At 48.2% G+C, this 20022-nt stretch overlaps 5 protein-coding genes across 5 annotated transcripts; all 5 read left to right on the forward strand.

Moving 5' to 3' along the window:
* Nucleotides 1-381: 381 nt before the first annotated feature.
* N7503_010920 (putative DnaJ chaperone (Caj1)) lies at nt 382-1220 on the forward strand (the record flags this gene model as incomplete). Its single annotated transcript, XM_057070466.1, has 4 exons — nt 382-388; nt 451-465; nt 518-578; nt 650-1220. 4 exons carry the CDS (start codon nt 382-384, stop codon nt 1218-1220), a joined length of 654 nt encoding a protein of 217 aa, XP_056917077.1.
* Nucleotides 1221-1793: 573 nt separating this feature from the next.
* sec53 (phosphomannomutase SEC53) lies at nt 1794-2850 on the forward strand (the record flags this gene model as incomplete). The annotated part of the gene is made up of 5 exons (XM_057070467.1): nt 1794-1895; nt 1954-2016; nt 2069-2385; nt 2461-2535; nt 2601-2850. 5 exons carry the CDS (start codon nt 1794-1796, stop codon nt 2848-2850), a joined length of 807 nt encoding a protein of 268 aa, XP_056917078.1.
* Nucleotides 2851-3125: 275 nt separating this feature from the next.
* N7503_010922 (CCDC90 family protein) lies at nt 3126-4149 on the forward strand (the record flags this gene model as incomplete). Its single annotated transcript, XM_057070468.1, has 3 exons — nt 3126-3648; nt 3705-4038; nt 4092-4149. 3 exons carry the CDS (start codon nt 3126-3128, stop codon nt 4147-4149), a joined length of 915 nt encoding a protein of 304 aa, XP_056917079.1.
* A 1413-nt stretch (nt 4150-5562) lies between these two features.
* N7503_010923 (uncharacterized protein) lies at nt 5563-12115 on the forward strand (the record flags this gene model as incomplete). Its single annotated transcript, XM_057070469.1, has 4 exons — nt 5563-7045; nt 7474-10977; nt 11040-11497; nt 11561-12115. The coding sequence occupies 4 exons, from the start codon at nt 5563-5565 to the stop codon at nt 12113-12115; spliced, it is 6000 nt and encodes a 1999-aa protein (XP_056917080.1).
* A 1728-nt stretch (nt 12116-13843) lies between these two features.
* N7503_010924 (ECM29 family proteasome component) lies at nt 13844-19564 on the forward strand (the record flags this gene model as incomplete). Its single annotated transcript, XM_057070470.1, has 3 exons — nt 13844-18754; nt 18880-19138; nt 19194-19564. The coding sequence occupies 3 exons, from the start codon at nt 13844-13846 to the stop codon at nt 19562-19564; spliced, it is 5541 nt and encodes a 1846-aa protein (XP_056917081.1).
* Nucleotides 19565-20022: the final 458 nt, after the last annotated feature.

Below are 20022 nucleotides of genomic sequence, written 5' to 3' on the forward strand. Positions count from 1 at the left end.
ATCTGTGTGTCTCGACCCGAGACCGTTGCGTGTATCTACTCCACTCACGATCTGCTCTGCAGGTTGGAGAAGGGGAATGTCAATTCAATTGACCAAGCTAGAATGTACAAAATCCAGGGGAGCAAATAACAGTACACAAAAAGCAATGGTAAATCTTCCTGGGAGAAAACCAGGTGGCTGGGGGGAAGACACAGCGAATCAACTGTTTAGTCCATTTTAGTGTTCAGGGGCCTTGTATTAGACACCTGAGGTGTCATTCGTGTTGGTTTCACATGTTCATGCCTCAGGCCATGACTACGTCACAGGCGTTGCGCTCCATCTCAACATACACAGGTTCTTCTGCCATAATCTACTTTGATCATTTGTATCACGTACATCACCATGTCAAGTAGGTAACCTTTATTTTCGCTGGGATTGCAACCAAACTAATCCAAATTACCTGCGCTACAGAAAGCCCTGATTACTGTAAGACCATCTGCCCCTCACAACTGAATATGACTACTTACTCTCCATACAGACAAGATCCTTGGCGTCTCGCAAGATGCCACGCAGCAACAAATCCGTACTGCATATAAAAGGTTCATACAGATTTTAAACTGCAAAGTCGCATTCTCGTCATTCTCTCCAGTCCATGCTAACCAAGAAACAGAGAATCGCTGAAATGCCACCCTGATCGAGTCCCTGCGGATTCGCCTGAACGACCCGCTCGGACGCGTAAGTTCCAGGAGATCAACGATGCCTACTATACGCTGTCGGATCCGGGGCGGCGACGGGAATATGATGCTACCCGCGCATATGAGGCCGAGGACATCGACGAGGAAGTGCCCCAGGGCGGCGCCGGTGGATTCCCATGGTCTAGCTTTGGCTTTGGGAATCGCGAAGATCGTGAGGAGCGTGACTCTAATCAGTTTGGCTCAGTGTTTGAAGAGATGTTGCGCGAAGAGGGGCTTGCCGAAGACGGAGAGAATGGTCAAAGGTCGCGCCCTACCTCACGGTTTTGGGCCGTGGTTGGTGGTGTGAGTGGCGGTGCGCTCGGTTTCATCGTGGGCAATTTTGCTGGTGGCCTTGCTGGTGCTGTCGCAGGTAATCGTCTAGGCGCAGTCCGCGACGCCAAGGGCAAAAGTGTCTATGAGGTTTTCCTGGACCTTCCACAGCCAAACCGCACCCAACTCTTGAGTGAACTTGCTGCGAAGGTGTTCCAGTCCGCTATGGGACACTGAAGGGACCGATGGTGCTTGGGTATTTGTTTCGTTTCTGTATTCGAAATTTGGCGTTGTTATTCGTGGCCTCCCGTGAGAGGTTCATGGGAACTGGGTGGAAACTGGATGGAACCTTGAGATGCTCGGAAATGCGTTATGCGACTTGAATAATTTTAGCATCTAGTAGCTAGATGAAGTACATAGATATGTAAATCAAGATATAATCAAGGATATGATTTATTGATGTTGCAGTACAAGCCTCCATCCGCATAATCTCTTATCGAACATGCAGATCCCTTGCCAAGTCATAGTGACACAATATCGTTCCATAGATCCATAAAACACAGCGCTCAGTTAAACTCTACCACACTTTACCATCTTGACAGAGTGTTCATACTGAAATATTATTATGGTTCAAGTCTTTGGTCTGGACCGGCTTTGGACTAAATCGTCAATCCACACTCGTATTCACCGCTTGCGGTCAGGAACCCTCAACTCTACGTTTATCGCCACGGTTTTGCGCTTCCGAATGTCTGATTTCTATCTAATCGAATATCCGTCTTCATATTCTTTCACACATATTCTTTAACAAGCATGACTACCGCCGCCAGTGTTTTTCCACCATTGGAGGCCCGTCCGCTCAAGGACACCATTGTTTTGTTTGATGTTGACGAGACTCTCACCAAGGCCAGACGAGTACAGAAGAATCATTCTTGCCAGATTGAAATACATGCTAAAAGACCCTTTCTCCTAGACTGTCACTCCAGAGATGCTAGAGCTGCTCTCGCGCCTCCGTCACAAGTGTGCAATTGGTTACGTCCGTACTTTCTTCCTCCATATCTCACCTTCGCCTCCCTAATGTCGTGTAGGTGGGCGGTTCCAATTTCGTAAAGCAGCAGGAGCAGCTGGGTTCATCCAGCGTCGATGTTACTACTCTGTTTGATTTCTGCTTCCCCGAGAACGGTCTAGTTGCCTACCGCTTGGGCAAACCGCTTTCCAGCAACAGCTTTATCCAATGGCTTGGGGAGGAGAAATACCAGGAGCTGGCAGACTTCTGTCTGAGCTACATCTCTAAAGTGAAGCTGCCCAAGAAGCGTGGTACTTTTATTGAGTTCCGCAATGGCATGATCAATGTCAGCCCTATTGGACGTAACGCCAGTATCGAGGAACGAGACGAGTTCGAGGCGTGAGTTTATGCTTTCCTTTGAGCCCTATATTCCACTAGGGACTTATAAATAATCTGACTGACCAATTGTATTAGTTATGACAAGATTCACAACATTCGGAAGGATTTGGTGGAAGCCCTGAAGAAGCAGTTCCCGGACTATGGTCTCACGTAAGTCTTCAACACCTGAAAATGAATACCTACCGCGAGTACATTGCTGAGCTGACGAAACACAGCTTCTCCATCGGTGGTCAAATTTCTTTCGATGTCTTCCCTACTGGCTGGGATAAGACTTACTGCCTGCAGCATGTTGCAGCTGAGAAGGACATCACTGGCACCGAGTACAAGAATATTCACTTCTTCGGTGACAAGTGTTTTGTTGGAGGCAATGACTATGAGATTTACTCCGACTCCCGCACCATAGGTCACTCAGTCGAGGGCCCTGATGATACCATGAAGCAGCTACAGGAGATCTTTGATCTTTGAACCGAGCCGCTGGGAAAGAATTGATTGTTGCAATAGCGTATGCATGTGGAGTTGGACCTAGCTTTGAATCTCTAATATATCTTTTATCATATAATATCTAATTGAAAAAGAAAAACATGTATGTTTACAAATGGTTCGATCTACTTGGAGTTTCCCGAGAATATGCGGGGCCGGATTCGGGGAAGCCGTCGATCTTTCCGGAACCCTTTTTAGTCATTCCGTTCCAATCTCTTCCCTGCTTTCTACACTTTCTACACATTTTGCAAATCTGCGTTATGCCGGCTCAAAAACAGGTCGCAGAGGTGCCTAGGAGCATCCTGCCTCGTCTCTCATGGAACAGCTCATCGTCCCGACCGACCGTTTCCTATCACCACCCCGCGCTTGCGACCAGGCGCCAGCAACATCTTCAGGGCCGGAGCCCCCTTAACCAACAAACTCACTCCATAACCTCATTCCAGGCTTCAAGAGCCTATTCCACATCTATCCGAGACTCTCACTTTGCTTCTACCGTTATACGGCCATACTCCGCTCCAGTTGCGACACGCCCGCCACCCGAATCCCTCGGTAGCCCTGTTCGTCATAATGGAGTCTACGTCGCAGCTTTCAAGCCTGCCCAGCGTGCCTTCCATGCGACACCCATTCGCGCCCGGGATCATCATTTCGATACCTTGAAGTTTGTGAAGCGGCTGCAGGCCGAGGGGTTCAGCGAGGAGCAGGCCGTGGCCATGATGCGTGTATTGAACGATATCATCCAAGAGTCCATTCAAAATCTGACAAGGACTATGGTGCTTCGAGAAGGTTCGTGACTCTTAACTGTCTTCATGGCTCCCATGTTCTAATCCATAGCTTGATAGATTCGGAAAGATCGACCTACACTCAAAAGGTCGACTTCGCCAAACTGCGCTCTGAACTGGTGAACGCCGACTCAACGGAGGCCCAGCTTACTCGCTCATCTCACGAGAAAATCTCCGCCGATCTGGCCAAGCTGAATTCGCGCCTGCGGGATGAAATTGGTCGAACACAAGCCTCGGTCCGTCTAGACCTGAATCTCGAGAAGGGCCGGATTCGCGAAGAGGCGAACGGTCAGGAGATGCGGATCAAGGAGACCGAAACACGAATTGAGCAGGAAGTGGCGGGTCTAAGGGAACGAGTTGAGGCTGTCAAATTCTCCACTCTGCAGTGGCTTATGTATGATCCCCGCACTCCTCTATCTGCTCGTGGATTAATGCTGACTTCTACAGGGGTGTCTGCACTGGTACCGCTGCTCTGATTCTTGGTGCTTGGCGTCTATTTATGTAAAAATTTCTCGGTTTGAACATGCATGGCTACGGAGTGTTTCTTTCTGCTTGGCTTCATCTAAACGAGAACATGGGTCTCCGGCATCGGTCTTTTTTTTCTTTTTCTTTTGTCTTGTACAAATCTCTCTCTCCTCGTCAAGCTATTTCAAATCAAAGAATTGCTTGTTGGATCTGGACTGTACTATAGTCTCTCAATTCAATAACCAAAATCCAGAATACTAGCACATAACCTGGGCTTATAACTGTTCATGGAAAATAGGACCGTCTATTTCTGGCTATGAAATGCACGAAATTACGAGGTCGCTTTGCTGAGTTATATGACAGATTCGGAGTAACCGATTTTCCTGCTTTTGTCTTCATTATTCTTATTAAGTTTCAAAAATGGGGGATGAAACCGGGTAGATACCTGATCAACTTTGTCTGTTCATTTTCACAAAGCTACTAAAATTGGTATCTGTGGAATAATGCAATTGTGCGGAGACTAGGACTCATTGTCCGGTTACCCGGAAGTACTAGACAGCTTTTTCCATGTTATCTTCCTGATACCACCGGGGGTTCAATCATATTTATCTATCAGGCGAGCTTGAGTTGTCACAGCTTTGAACATGATTGGAGCTATGGTCTTGAATAGAGACAATGCCGAAACGGCTGTCCGGAGCTCCGATGGGCGCCCCTTATCTTCAGGGGTAAACGCGGCCTCTGCATGATCTACTAGTGTTGCATGTTGCAGAACACAACTTGTAGTCTCCACTAACCAGGAAACGGTGCCTTTTTCTCCTCATTGTAATAAATCGGGCTAGACTAGCGTGTCTGCCCCTCGTTGTCACCCTTCCCAAAGCCCGTTGACGGGACCTATTAATTATACGTGGCCTGCAGTATATCCTTATTTTTGTTCAATACCAAGCTTTTCGTTTTTTGAGAATAAAGCTCCGGTTGTCCTCTAAGCAGCCTATTAGATATTGGTGAAGCTCGAGAGTATACAAACATCGTCGGTGCACAAACAGCAACGGAAATTTCAAACACAAGAACAAAATAGCAAGCTATACTTGAAGCTTCCAATGACAATGTGGTCATTAATTTCATCATCGTTGCTTCTGTTGGGACATATCCCACGGGTGTCATCTTCTCCCAGCCGGGCTCGACTTGTGGAACGCTCTTCCCAAGACACTTCTAATGCCACAGGCTTCCAAGAGGTATTCCAAGTATATCAACCGGTGTCATTTACCTCTCATGGAGCCAGTGGCTGTGATACCGATGTGCTGTTGATGGACTATGAGTTTGCTGAAAGCTACGGCGTTCCATATGTCGGTAAGATTAACCTGACTTCTGTTATATCTCATAAATTGGCTCTAATCTTGGAGTTTTAGGAAGCTATACACCCCCAAGCTGCAAATTTGATACTGTCCGCATAAACATGACCGTCACTTCTCGTGGCACTCAATATGATCGCTTAGCTCTCATGTATCTGGGAGACGCAGAAGTATTCCGAACCTCAACCGCCGAACCCACTTCAACTGGAATTGTGTGGACCTACATTAAGGAAATGTCTCAGTACAATGCCTTGTGGCAAGAGCCTCAGAAACTGATCTTTGACCTGGGAAACATCATTACTGATGTTTATACTGGCCCATACAATGTGACTTTGACGGCGCATTTCTCGTACGAGAACAATGCTAGAACCGCCGATATCATTCTTCCACTCTCGACCAGGAAGTCGTCTTCCAATTCATCCAGCTCCTTCACAGTGCCAACGGACAATACGACCGTGTCTTACAAGATCCCAGCTGCGGCATCTCGGGCTGTTGTGTCAATCTCTGCATGCGGGCAGTCTGAGGAAGAATTCTGGTGGTCCAATGTCTTCACCGAGGATTCAGAGGATTTTGAAGATACCGCAGGAGAATTTTATGGATTCTCACCGTTCCGAGAGATTCAGCTCTACATTGACGGGATCCTTGCGGGGGTTGTTTGGCCTTTCCCCATCATTTTCACCGGAGGTGTAGCACCGGGATTCTGGCATCCTGTTGTTGGCATCGATGCTTTTGACCTTCGGCAACCAGAAATCGACATCTCGCCATTCTTACCTCTGGTACAAGATGGTCAAGAACATGCATTTGAGATCAGAGTCACCGGTCTCAATGTCTCCAGTGGGGGTGTTGCCACGCTTGCGAATACAGTGAACTCATACTGGGTGGTCACCGGCAACATTTTTCTCTATACCGATGATAAGAACACCTCAGCTCTTGCCACTGGAGATACCACCGCCCCTTACGTGGAATCACCTGAGCCCAAATTTACCATAACACGAAACCTTGTGGAAAATGAAAGCCTATCATACTCGGTGGTCGCAGAGAGGACATTCAAGTCCACGTCCTCTAAGTTTGCCTGGTCACAGACACTCTCTTATTACAATTATGGATACGTCAACCAAGCTGGCTTCGGTCAAGTCAACAGGCAGCTCACTTCAGGCAAGAACAATATCGCTAAACTCGGCGAAAACTCGAGCTCTAATGAGACCACCTTCAATTACCCTTTGCTGGTTAATGCAACCTATACTCTCACCGATACTTCAGAGACCATTGATTCCTGGATGAAGCGTGGCCTTGAGATCGAGTCTACTGGTGGGCCCGGTATATCTACATATACCATGGCTTCTGGGCCTTCGCGGCTTTATACAACTCAGTCTGGAAAAGCATACTACGGGGCATTTTCCGGAGAAAGCACAACCTCTACCGGCAGCACACTAGATGAGTACCAGAGCACGGCAAATGGAGTGGAATATTCAAGAACTGTTCGGGCAATTGGGGGCAATGTGGTTTATGACAGCCAGCCTAGCAGTGGGGAGAAGTCTTCATTTCAGTCCCATAATGCAGGACCACTGGGAAGAGGCAGCGTAAGGAGTATGCTAGGTAGAGGGCCGGGCAGCCTTGCGGCTTAGATCTATTGTGAGGCCTCATCATCTGTGACATCTTTTATTTCGGTCCTAAAGAATAAAGGGTTTCATACATCACGGACGATTCGCTCCCTGTTTTGTTCTTGCTGTTCTACAGTCGATCTTTGTATCTATAGAAGTGGGCCAATGACGCTGTCAAGTGGGGATTGTTTGTATTATCTCCACGTGATGGTATACGATAAGCTGATATGACGGTTCGCGGATCCAATGGCGCGCTTTTTCTCAGATCACTCTCTTGCGCAAACAGCAAACTTTGAGATCCAGGTGGGATGGTACGATGGTTGTGGCTTTAGAAGACGTTATCCTTCCTAGTATGATTGCTCAAGCACTAAAACTCCACAATAAAGTCGGTTCACTAACATGCCCTCGATCTAGATCCAGCCCCCCGGTCACTGCTCGCCGCTTTTGAGCAAACCGATATCCTTGATTATGAAGAGCACCCCGCTAAGCGTCGCAAGGTCTCCAAGTATACTGTAGCCAACTTGGCTCAGACACTGGGTCTTTCTTCAAATGGAACACCACTGGGATACATCCCACTGGCTCGGCTGGCTTTGCGCATGGTGAGTGTTCGAGTGACCACCGTGCCTGAACAAGTGGCTAACAGTTTGCCGCTTTTACTTCAGATCTTCACCGGTGACTCTCAATCGAACATTGATGACTTTCAAAGCTCAATAGATCCTTCTCGCCGACTTCCTGTTCTTCTTGGGGTCATACCCATTCATTCGATCGATGGCAATTCACTCTCGGCCACGGATCAAACCTCAGTCAACCATGCTTCCTACACACTCGAACTAAGGACGGTCGGCTCAGAAAAAATAGAGGGGGAAGGAATTATACAACACACTTTCGACGAATCAAGACTACGCAGCTTGTTCCAGCAGCTCAACCTTGCAAGTAGACTCTCTTCCGCGGACAGGTACTCCAATGGACCTCCAACCGCATGCTATCAAGCCACTCTATCTCGATCTGATAGAAATTTGTTTTGTTTAGAAGTAAACATACTTTGGAAAGATTCACTGGACATCCCGGATCTTATGCACCTTCGAGATCCAATTTTGCATGTCTTCGGGAAGTACGCTCTGCAGGAAGCTTTTGACCCTCCTGAGGGGGTCTCCACGAAACGTCTACTTCGTGAAAAGCTACTTGGCTCTTCTCAGACTTGGTCCCCTCGACGATTTTATGACAGTGTTCATGTTCCCCCACAGACTGAAAGAACATCAGCAGACATCAAATGTCCAGATCTAGTTTGTGAGCTATTTCCTTTTCAGAGGAGAGCCGTTCGATGGCTTCTACAGAGAGAAGGAATGGAGCTCCAGTCAGATGGAAGTCCTACTCCCATCAGTAAACCCTCCACGGGTGGCCTTCCAGCATCGTTTCAGCAGATGAAAGATGCGGATGGACGAATCTGCTTTTTTAGCCATCTTTTTATGATAATCACTACAGATCTCTCAGCATGGGGAGATGATGCAGCAGATAATATCAAAGGTGGAATCCTCGCAGAGGAGATGGGATTGGGCAAAACTGTCGAGATGATTGCGCTAGTTAGCTTAAATCGACGCCCCATTCAGCTGAAGCTGGATCCTGACGGATTGAGAGCATCAGGAGCGACATTGATCATCACTCCCCCCGCAATCCTCGAGCAATGGAAACAGGAGTTTCAGCAGCATGCTCCAGAGCTACGCGTGCATCACTACACAGGAATAAAGCGTGGCCAAGAAGGATCAGATGATCTGATCATCGAAGAACTTTCCGAGTTTGATGTTGTTCTGACCACGTATAACGTGATTTCTAGGGAGGTGCATTACACCAATACGGCCCCAAAGCGAAGCCTGCGCCACAAAAAGAGATTCGAAGCTCGTCAAACACCGTTGGTCCGAATCTCATGGTGGCGGGTTTGCCTTGATGAAGCCCAAATGATTGAGAGTGGAGTCAGTAATGCAGCCAAGGTGGCGCGCTTGATACCTAGAGTCAATGCTTGGGCTGTCACGGGCACACCTCTTCGGCGTAACATCGATGACCTGTTTGGTCTTCTGTTATTCCTTCGATATTACCCATTTTGCCATTCCAATCCATTGTGGACTCGGTTGTATTCCAAGTTTGGGTCAGTTTTAGTGCACATCATCCAGAAAATTGCCCTTCGGCACACCAAGGATTGTGTTCGGGATGAACTCCGCTTGCCACAACAGAAGAGAATCGTCATCACTACCCCATTCACAGCTATCGAAGAGCAACATTATGGTCAACTCTTTGAGGAAATGTGTGAACAATGCGGTCTCGACGCGACAGGTGCACCGCTCAGCAGTGACTGGAATCCCGAAGATCCCGGCATAATTGAACGAATGCGTTCTTGGCTAACACGACTCCGTCAGACTTGCCTTCATCCAGAAGTTAGTGGCAGCAATCGCAGGGCTTTGGGTGCCGGAAGTGGGCCATTGCGCACCGTTGATGAAGTTCTTGAGGTTATGATTGAAAATACCGACACATCAATCCGCGCCGAGGAGCGAGCTCTCCTCCTGTCGCAGCTCCGCCGGGGGCAATTTCTGGAGAACGCTAAGCGTCGAAAGGAGGCCCTATCTATCTGGCAGGCAGCTTTGGAGCATTCTACCAAACTGGTTGAAGAAGGCAGAGCACAACTAAGTTTGCAAAAAGAACTTCTCAAAGATGCTATAAAGGATGGCTCGAAAGATCCGTCAGAAGAGATAAGCGATGATGAAAATGAAGAAGCAGATAAAAACAGTCGCATTGGTCAATGTCGACTGAGGTTGCGCGCGGCTCTTGAGGTGCAACATATTGCCGTTTTCTTCACTGCAAATGCGTATTTCCAGATCAAAAGCGACACTAGTCTTACTCAGCCCGAGTCTGACGAGTTCAAGATGCTTGAGAAGAAAGAAGAGGAGGGCTATGAGGCGGCTAAGATCATCCGTAAAGAGATGTTGACCGACATCTCTCAGAAGGTTGAGCGATACATGAAGATGATCAAGGAGAAAACGCAGAAGAAGCAGTTTGTTCAAATTCCAAAGATGAAACCCCACCTGTACAACAGAGGGCTTGAATCTTATCGACTACTCAACAATTTTGAAGACTTGTGCACTTCTTTGAACAAGCATGCTGAGCAGTATATCGAATGGCGAGAGGTTATGATCAACCTTGTTTCACAGTCGCTCATTGACCAAGAAGAGGATGCCGAGCTTGAGGGCAACGAGTATGAGCGGTCGACCAAACATCAAGATGAGATGTACGTTTATATGGAAGCTCTGCGAACAGCCTACGCAGATCGCCATGATGCTCTCACTGGTCAGAAGAACATTCTCATCTCCCACGAGGTGAAGGCTGGCATCATCCAAGCACAAAAAGATGAAGGGCCCTCTCCGAAACTGTTTCTTTCCATCATGAATACTCGCAGTGAAATCATGCCCGACTCCCAGCTGGGATCGCTTCGTGGTATTATCAGCGAACTTCGTAGCCTGGTTACCTCGCTCGACTGGCAGGCGACTGGAGGAAGTTCGCGGGCTCGTGCTGAACTCGAGTTGGTTGTTGAAGTTTTGAAAAATGCCGGACAGATGATTGCCGAGCAACTCAAAGTGTCGGCTAGCTTAGAGAGGGAGGTTGAAATGTTTCGTGACACTATGAACAATAGGCTGGAATACTACCGACATTTGCAACAGATTTCGGATACGGTGGCACCTTATGACGAGGAAAATGCTGGGAAGCCTATGAACGAGGATCTTTTTGCTTCCAAGCTAAAGCAGGAAGAAAAGCTTGAAAGTAAAATTTCTTCTTTGAAGTCCAAGAGGCGATATCTCATCCACCTTCGGGATGAGTCTGGCTCAGAAGACTCTAGCAGGATTTGCATCATCTGCCAATCGAGCTTCGAAGTTGGTAAGTATTATCTCTTTTCAGATGATGGAAATTCTTCCATGTGTAGATGCTAACTTTCCTAGGTGTCTTAACCGTTTGTGGTCACAAATACTGCACAGACTGTTTGCGGCTTTGGTGGCGTCAACATCGAACCTGTCCTATGTGCAAAAGGCCGTTGAAATACAACGACTTTCATCAGATCACCTACAAGCCACAAGAGCTGGTTGCTCAAGAAGAAGAGTCAGCTATCAAATTCGATCATGAGCGGCATTCAAAGAATGCGATTTATAGTGATATCAGCTCTGGTCTTTTGAATGAGATCAAAAATATCGACCTGAATGGCTCTTTCGGCACCAAGATCGACACTCTTGCACGCCATATCATATGGCTACGAGAGTATGACCCTGGAGCCAAATCTATTATCTTTTCTCAGTACAAAAACTTTTTGGAAGTTTTACAAAGAGCTCTTCATCGCTTCAAGATCGTCAGCAGTAGCGTTGATTATCCTGGTGGTATCGAGAGTTTCAAGAAGGATCCAGCGGTATTTTTTTTCATTCTAGTATATGTGCCATTTGCCCTCAGTCATGCTGACGATTTCTCGCAGGTTGAATGCTTTTTATTGCATGGGAAGGCACAGTCATCAGGGTTGACCTTGATTAATGCTACCCATGTGTTTTTGTGTGAGCCGCTAATCAACACCGCGATTGAACTTCAGGCCATTGCTCGAGTACATCGAATCGGTCAGCATCGCCCCACTACCGTTTGGATGTATCTTGTTTCCGGTACGGTGGAAGAGTCCATATATGAGTTATCTGTTGCTCGTCGACTAGCCCATATCATCGAAAAGGAGAAACAAGAGAAGAATGCTCGCTCGACATTTCCTGAAGATTTTGATGAATCATTGATCAATGATCTGACCGAAACAGCTATTGACTCTGCTAATTCCATGGAAATACAAGATGCAGGTCTAACAAACTTGATGACAAGTGGTGCATCAGGTGGAGAACTGGTCAAAAAAGATGATCTGTGGCAGTGTCTTTTTGGAAATGCAGTATCGAAAGAGGATGATAATGATCGTTCAGCTGAGGCGGAGAGGGAAGTTAGCAGATTCTTGCGAGGCGAAGCTGCGTATCAAAGACGAGATGAGGCTCATCTATGATCCATTATCGCATGTAATTACAAATTCTCTTGAGCCAAACATGGGTTGTTATTTTCTCAGATCATGATGTACTGAGGATCGAAGAATGACTACTGGTAGTGTATGAGGTAGAATATTCAAGCGTGTAAATACGTATTGTGCCTAGCCACGATATTTAGTACATTATTCCCAGCCCGGTTGGGTCCTATTGACTCTCTATCTTTCGAACTCCAGCTCTGAATCGGCTGGGCAGATGGCAATAATACCATATGGACAGGATATGCACCTATAACATGACGTTTGTCTACTGTCGTGGCCAGAACTGAACCTGTACGTGTATGAACACGTCAACACCGCTGTCACCAATCCGACCCCTGCAAATTTGCTCCATAAGTCAAAAGCAATATACAAACATACGCTCTTTGTGCCAGTAAATAAGTACTTCTACCCCTCTTTTCCAAGGGATATGATAATGGCCCTTTTTCCTCTTCATGGGTAGTGTTTAATTATCTTCGGTCATATTTCCTCACAAAATCAACAGAATGGCACGCAAAAACTCCAAGAAGCCCAGAGTCGAACAGAAAAGCTGGTCTCTCTACCCTGATCTACACAAGGATGTTTGCGAGATCCTCTCGGAAGCGAATGTGCCCCAGCTCAAATTCTACCCAACTGACGACCCTGATGCCTGCGAAAGGAAATACAATACACATATCATGGGCCGGTTTGCATGTAAATCTGGCACCTGTCCTTCAAACGGCTGGTCGAGCAAAATGATAGCTATTACCATCCGACTGTACTCCGAGTCACGATACAACGCTAGGGTCTATCATCAGCGTTGCAAGCTCTGTGAGGCTCTCAGTCGCCCAAAGTTAGACGGCTCTTACGCGGACCGGGTTGCCTATCGAATCAAAGTTTGGAAAGGGATACAAGTGCCGGTGCCTTTTTATTTCAAGAAAAAGAGCAAGGGTCCACATAACAGTAGATTGTGTGAAGGTTGTAAAGACGGGCATTGCAGAGAACTTGGTGACTAGTTCATTTCTTTTAAACAAGCCTGTTTTTCTAGGTTTCTGTCTTTACCAATAAACATTTGAACACGGGGGCTCTTACAGCTTGCTAGGTAGAACTTGCCCGGTAGCACCTACTTTGACTCCTAAGAGTGTGTTATGTAGTAAAGGTAGATGAATGAGACTTTCTAATCTCCCTCTGCGAGACATATTGTAGGCTAATACAAAAATACAACAACTTTTATGTACATACCATATGTGATCTTACAGAGAAACCTCACTAAGACAACTGTACTTAGGTAGATGGCCTTGTTAAAGGGATTTCAGTCAAGAATCTTGATGTGGATATATATTTGAATTAGGAGGTGTGTTAGAGCTAATGTCGTACCTACAAAAGTGCAAATTGTGAGCATCGTATCTAGATAAACCAGTAAAAAATGACCCAAGGTCGGCTTTCTGAAAGGTGGACTTGTTTTTCTACCTTCAAAAAGATCTTTGACAGTATAAAAAAATAAACACTGAAGTGGTTCAGTCATGATGCCTGGAATATCGGGCCACCAATGGGCATTATTCATCACCCTGACTAATCGTCCTCCCCCACGCGTAACTATCCCAAGAGCCAAGTCAACTGACGTGCGTATGGTTGCCTGTGGAAAGTTCTGGAGCAGTATTAGTGGAATCGATCAGATCACTTGCCCAGAGTCAATGCCAACTTCTTTCATATCAAAACATTCATTTTCTCACCATGGCAGACTCTCAGAGCCCCGAGGCTCGCGAGTTGAGCCTGATAGGCAAAGTGGAATTTCGAATCGCCATGGCAGATACTGATGAGAAGCTTCAGTCGCTACTTCAAATCTACTTGCCGCCATTGCTGCTGAAGTTGTCGTCTGACAGCGTGGCGGTTCGCAACAAGGTGATTTCCGTCTGCCAGCATGTCAACACTCGGGTGAAAGCCCCCACTATTCAACTACCGGTCGCAGCACTGTTGAAACAGTTTAAAGAGCAAAAGTCTCAACTGGTCCGGCATTTTGACCTGATCTATGCGCAACAAGGAATCGACCGACTCGGTTCTGATGCTAGAGTCGACATCCTCCTGCCCCTGTTACAAGGGATTGCGGAGATCGGAACATCAGTTACCCAGGGCGCCATTGTGTTCAATCTCGTCCTACGCTTATTGCCTCTTTTAAAGTTACCATCAAAGGGATCCGATGAGGATCAAAAATTGAAACAGCGCCTGAGTCTCTCAGAGGAAGACTCCCAGTTCTTGTCATTCTGGCTGGGGAAGCTCCTTATTCTATCTCCCGCGGTCCCAGAGGCTCAGACATGCCCAGGATTGTCTCCAGAAGAGTATACCTTTCTGACAAAAGGTGCGGCTGCTGAAGAAACGTGGAATCCTGCTGCTCCTGGAGGTTTGAATTTGACCGAGACTAAAGTTGTCGCTCTTCGGTTCCTTGGAAGCGGAGCGTTTGATAACTCTCAACGATTTCTGCCTTCATTAATTGCTTCTGCGGACGCAAACTCCCGCCTTGCTGATCTGGGTGACGAGACCTTGAAGCGATTTGCCATCGATCTTGAAGACCCAACAATTGTTCAGCAATTGTATGACTTGTACTTTGGTGCACAGGGAGCACCACCTGCTCGCCCTCCACTCCAAGTGAAAGCTTTGGTTTTTCTAGGGAAGTCTATCAAGGCGACCGAGGATACACAACGAATTTACAAGCTCATCGAGGATGGACTTCTATCGGATGCCGCAAGGTCCGCTCAAGGACTTCAGGCGTCAAAATTAAGAACCCAGATCTTCACATTCACTACGTGGGTTGTTCGCATGGGTTCCTCAACGGATCTCAAACAAATTGCACCCAAAATAATCGCCGGTCTGAGGGATTTTATTCAATCACAGAATTGGCCAAGCCCAGGCGCCAGCGGACAGAAGCTACCTGCCACGGATTTGAGCCTTCGAGGCCTGGCCTACGAAAGCATTGGCATTCTGGTTCCCAAGGTTGACTTTCAGATTCAAAGCGAAGAGGCCGAGAATTTCGAGTTTGATCTCGTCCGTTGGCTCTTTACTTCGCTCAGTGCCGACGATTCGAGTCCACAAATATTCGTTAGCATCGATCAGGCGCTAGGGAGCATTCTGAATTCCTCCTTAAATAGCCATGATCAAGACTTTCAGAATCAACTGCGCCCGTTTTTGGTTCAGCAGATGAGCTTGCATCCAGGAGATGTTCACCCGGACACCGGTTTCACCGTTGTTCGAGGCGTGCAGTATGCCGCTGTACGGTTTGCGAATCGATTCCTGCCATTTAATGATGTGGTCGCTCGTTGGGTTGATCTTATGGCCATTGCTAGAGGTCCTGAAAGACAACAGGAGATCGTGGAGGAAGGCAAGAAAGGCCTTCACCCTTACTGGTTCCGCCTTCTCAATCCAACCAAGGATGAAAAATGGAGCGCCACTGCAGCTACACCAAAGCGAGATGAGTCTTGGTTCCAATTCCCAACTTTTGCTGAAGCTACTCGCTTCCTGCTCGGCTCAGAAGAGCAGCACGACACCTTGTTAGGCCAGGCTTTGTCTACGCCACAGCTGCTAACAGGGCCCTACAGGAATGCATTTGTACCTGCTATATCATTCCTGCGCAATGCCTTGCTCTGGGAAGCTTTCTCAGCCGCCGGCATTGCCACAACTGAGTTGGACGAAGACTGGGATTATAAACTTGAGGTGCAACTTTCAACCAGCGAAGAGGCGCGATCCGCTGTCCGAAAGTATATCCGTAACAGCGCGAAAGAAGCTGTCTTAATATTTTTGTGCGGCATGCTCGATGGGCTTGTTAGAGAAGATGTGACAGGTCTACGCCAATGCGGCGTCCACTTCGTGGAGATCTGCTCTTTGTCACCCAACGACGTTATTGCAAAGCTTGTTTCCCGGGTGAAGTCTTTGACTAAGCCCATCTTTAGCAATAACCAAGATGTACAAGGGTTGGCAGCTCGCTCGTTCGGTATTCTTGCATCTCATCCTTCCCTTGCTGATAATGAACTCCAAGGCTTTGTGGCACAATTAGCCAGTACGATCGAGTCGTGGAATACCGCTGTCGGTGAAGCTGCGCTTCGAGTCCGAGGAGCAGTCGTAGCATTGTCTTATCTTTTCAGTAGACTTGCTTATCGTGGTCTTCTCAACAGGATTCCCGAAACGCAGGTCAAACAATTTATCGACACGGTCTTAGACATTGTCGATGTCTCCCGTGACTCTCTTCTTCAGCGGACTGCAGAGAAGTCTCTTGGACAGCTCGGCTTGTCGGGCATCCTGACGCTGCAAACACTGCCTGAGGAAGGCTGGAAAAAAGTCCAGCAGAAGCTGTCGAAGGATGCCAAGTCGGAAAATGATACACCAATCAGCTCCTTGGGTCTCGTCACATTGACATTTGCTCGAACGCCCTCAGCTACCTCCCTTCTCAGTGATTATCTAGATTCGCTGTACAGTTTGCATGAAATAAAGAGCCCGGAGGTTCAGTTCACAGTGGGTGAGGCGCTAAGTAATGTTGCAATTGGGTGGGCTTCCCGGGCCCTGATTCAGGAGTTCGATGTGGATGCAGAATTCCCCCAGTCCGATGTACCGCGGACAGTGTTTGCCGACATCTGTGACAAAATAATCACCGACTGTGTGGCGCCTAAGCCATCTCTCCGGAAGGCGTCCGCCATCTGGCTCTTATCGCTCGTCAAAAACTGCGGGCACCTGTCAGAGATGCAGGAGCGCCTACGCAAGTGCCAAGCCACATTTACTAGTCTTCTTGGAAACCGAGACGAGGTTGTACAAGAGACTGGCGCACATGGCCTCAGTCTGGTCTACGAGATTGGTGACCAGGCTTTGAAAGATGATCTGGTTTGTGACCTGGTGGACTCATTTACTGCAACAGGCCCCAATCTTCGGGGTGGCAATGTTACAGCAGATACCCAGTTGTTTGAGCCCGGTGCTCTGCCAACGGGTGAAGGGTCATCTGTCAACACGTACAAAGACATTATGAATCTGGCCGCCGAGGCGGGCGATCCGACCCTTGTGTATCGATTCATGTCAATGGCTTCAAACAACGCCCTCTGGACAAACCGGGCAGCATTCGGTCGGTTCGGGATCAGCACCATCTTCTCCGACTCCAGTGTCAACGGCTACTTGGCGCAGAATCCCAAGATCTATCCCAAGCTTTTCCGATACCGCTTCGACCCCAATCCGAATGTACAGCGCTCTATGAACACCATCTGGCAAGCTCTCGTCAAGGACCCCACCGTTGTGATCGACTCACACTTTCAGCCGATTATGGAGGATCTCCTGAAAAGCATGCTGCAGGGGCGCGAGTGGCGTGTTCGACAAGCAAGTTGTGCCGCCGTGGCTGATCTCATCCAAGGCCGCCGCCCGGAAATATACGCTGAATATCTCGACGACATCTATAGCAAAGCGTTCAGGCTTCTAGATGATATCAAGGAGTCAGTACGAGTTGCTGCCCTAAAGCTCTGCCAGACCATCACCAACTCCGTGATCCGCACACTTGAGACAAGCGGCACGGAGAAGCGAGCGGGGGCACTACTCAACAGTGCCGTCCCCTTCCTCCTTAGTGACAAAGGCCTTGACTCGAGTGTGGAGGACGTGCGAGGATATGCGATCGGTGCTCTTGTTCAGATTATCAAGAAAAGCTCTGGCACGCATCTTCACCCATTCGTCCCTGGTATTCTTGAAAAATTCTTGAGCTCCCTCAGCTCTCTTGAGCCACAGGCCGTTAACTACGTTCATCTCAATGCGGATAAATATGGGCTTACGGGACAGGAAATTGACAAGATGCGGCTCTCGAGTATTCGGACATCGCCGATGATGGAAGTCATTGAACGGTACTTGATTGACCATTTAGATGAAACAAATTTGCAAGATTTGGCTCCTAAACTAGAAGAGGTTCTTCGCTCCGCCGTGGGTCTACCATCTAAAGTGGGCTGCAGCCGGGTTCTAGTCCTGCTGAGCATGAAGGCCCTCCTCTTCCGTCCCTACGCCGATCGATTCATTCAGGTGCTCTGCAAATACGTGGTGGATCGTAACGAGACCGTCAGTGCGTCATATTGCACCTCCCTCGGTTATCTAATGCGACTTGCGTCCGATGAGCGGGTCCTCAAAACCATTGACTACGCCAAGACTCTGTATTTAGAGGCAGAAGATGCCACCACACGGGCTGTGGCCGCCGAAATTCTGTATTCGTCGTCAAAACTCTCCAATGATCGTTTCATGGCGTTCGCTACGGCTGCACTCCCGTTTGTGTTTGTATGCAAACATGATGCGGACGAGCATGTGAAGGAGGAGTTTGAGAAGACGTGGCAAGACAATGTGGGTGGCTCTCGCGCAGTAGCTTTGTACCTCCGGGAGATCGTCAGCCTCGTATCCGACAACTTGGACTCGGCGCGGTGGGCCATCAAGCACACCGCAGCACGTGCCATGGCACAGGCAGTGCTTGCGCTAGAGGTGGAGATTGATCTCCCAACGGCACAATTGGTTTGGCCTGTACTAGAAAAGGCCTTGGCGGGGAAGACTTGGGAGGGGAAAGAAGTGGTTCTGACAGCACTGGTTAAATTTGCCCGTCAAGGAAAAGCGTTATGGACGGAGCGGCCGGACCAAGGCGAGCTGATGAAGGTGGGAACCCTTTTTTTTTTTTTTTTTTTTTTTTTTTTATTCTCCCCTATCTGCCTATCTATGGGGTTGTCAAAAAAAAAACGCAAAAAGGAAAAAAGGAAGCTAACGAAAGTTGGGGGAGTCAGACCATTGCCATCCGCGAAGCGAAGCGAGCCAACGCCGCGTATCGGCCGCACGGATTACGGGCCCTGGGTGAGATTGCCCAAGTCCGGGACATCGATTTTATGCCCCAGGCCCTTGAGATCGTTATCCCCGTAATTGAGGAATTCCAGGACGGGATGGATATAGATTCGGGGAATGGGCCAGACTCCAATGACACCCTTGCGGCGTGTGTGCAGTGCCTCCTGCAATGTCTGAACCCCGCTACGGCCGGTTCGGGCGAAGGTCAGTCGCCCTATGGGAACCCCCCTAGCGTCGGCCCAGCTAAGCCTAACCACAGTGCTGGGAGGATACGTACGACAGGTGATCGGTCCGCTGGACCAGGCCCTGACCCACGGGGGACGACAGGTCGTCAGCACGGTTTACCAGGAGCTCCAAGCGTTCTTTCTCCGAATGGATCGGTGGACGGCGCCCGGTGAACAGGTTCTGGCGGGGCCGATGAACGATCTGGCAACACTGCTCACGCAGGACCGGAACGCAGTTGAAGTGGTCCGCAAGGGCCGTGCAGAAGCCATTTTGGTGTACCTGAAACTGCGACCTGTAGTACGCGATGTGCCCGATTCCTTTTGTGACATGCTTCGGGTATGGAGGACCAGCGAACGATCGAATACGGTCCAACGCATCCTCGATGAGGCCCAGGCGCTGGTGTAGTTTCTGAATTACACATTTCTAGGGGCCATGGGAACTAAGGAACCACTAGCTTCGTTTACTAGGGATTTAGAGATGAGGTGATCAGTTAATCCCATGGGTTTGGGTAGATTCTTTTTTTATTTGATTCGATTTGGTTTAGTGTTAGTGTTTTCTTTTTTTTTTTTTTCTTTTTTTCCCCAACCGAAATAAAAAACCACGTGGTGGGTGGTGGATCGACCGTGGATCATACTATTTCCTGGGAATCTGGGAATTTCTTTGGTCATCTTTTGGACGTATCTTGGTTTGTCTCGTCATCCAAGACCCAAGGATTCGATCCAATGAACGAGAAAGTGGGGGACCGACGGATTCGATCTTTTGCTCCGATAGCATCGCGGGGCCCAGTCAAAAAACAGAAGGAGAGTGCGAATCATGTTTCTGCACCTCAGGAAGCTAGTCAGAACGCCACTCGCTTAACCTTC

Source organism: Penicillium pulvis (assembly GCF_028828015.1).
Source record: "Penicillium pulvis strain IBT 33274 chromosome Unknown scaffold_8_segment0_segment0, whole genome shotgun sequence".
Lineage (NCBI taxonomy): Eukaryota > Fungi > Ascomycota > Eurotiomycetes > Eurotiales > Aspergillaceae > Penicillium > Penicillium pulvis.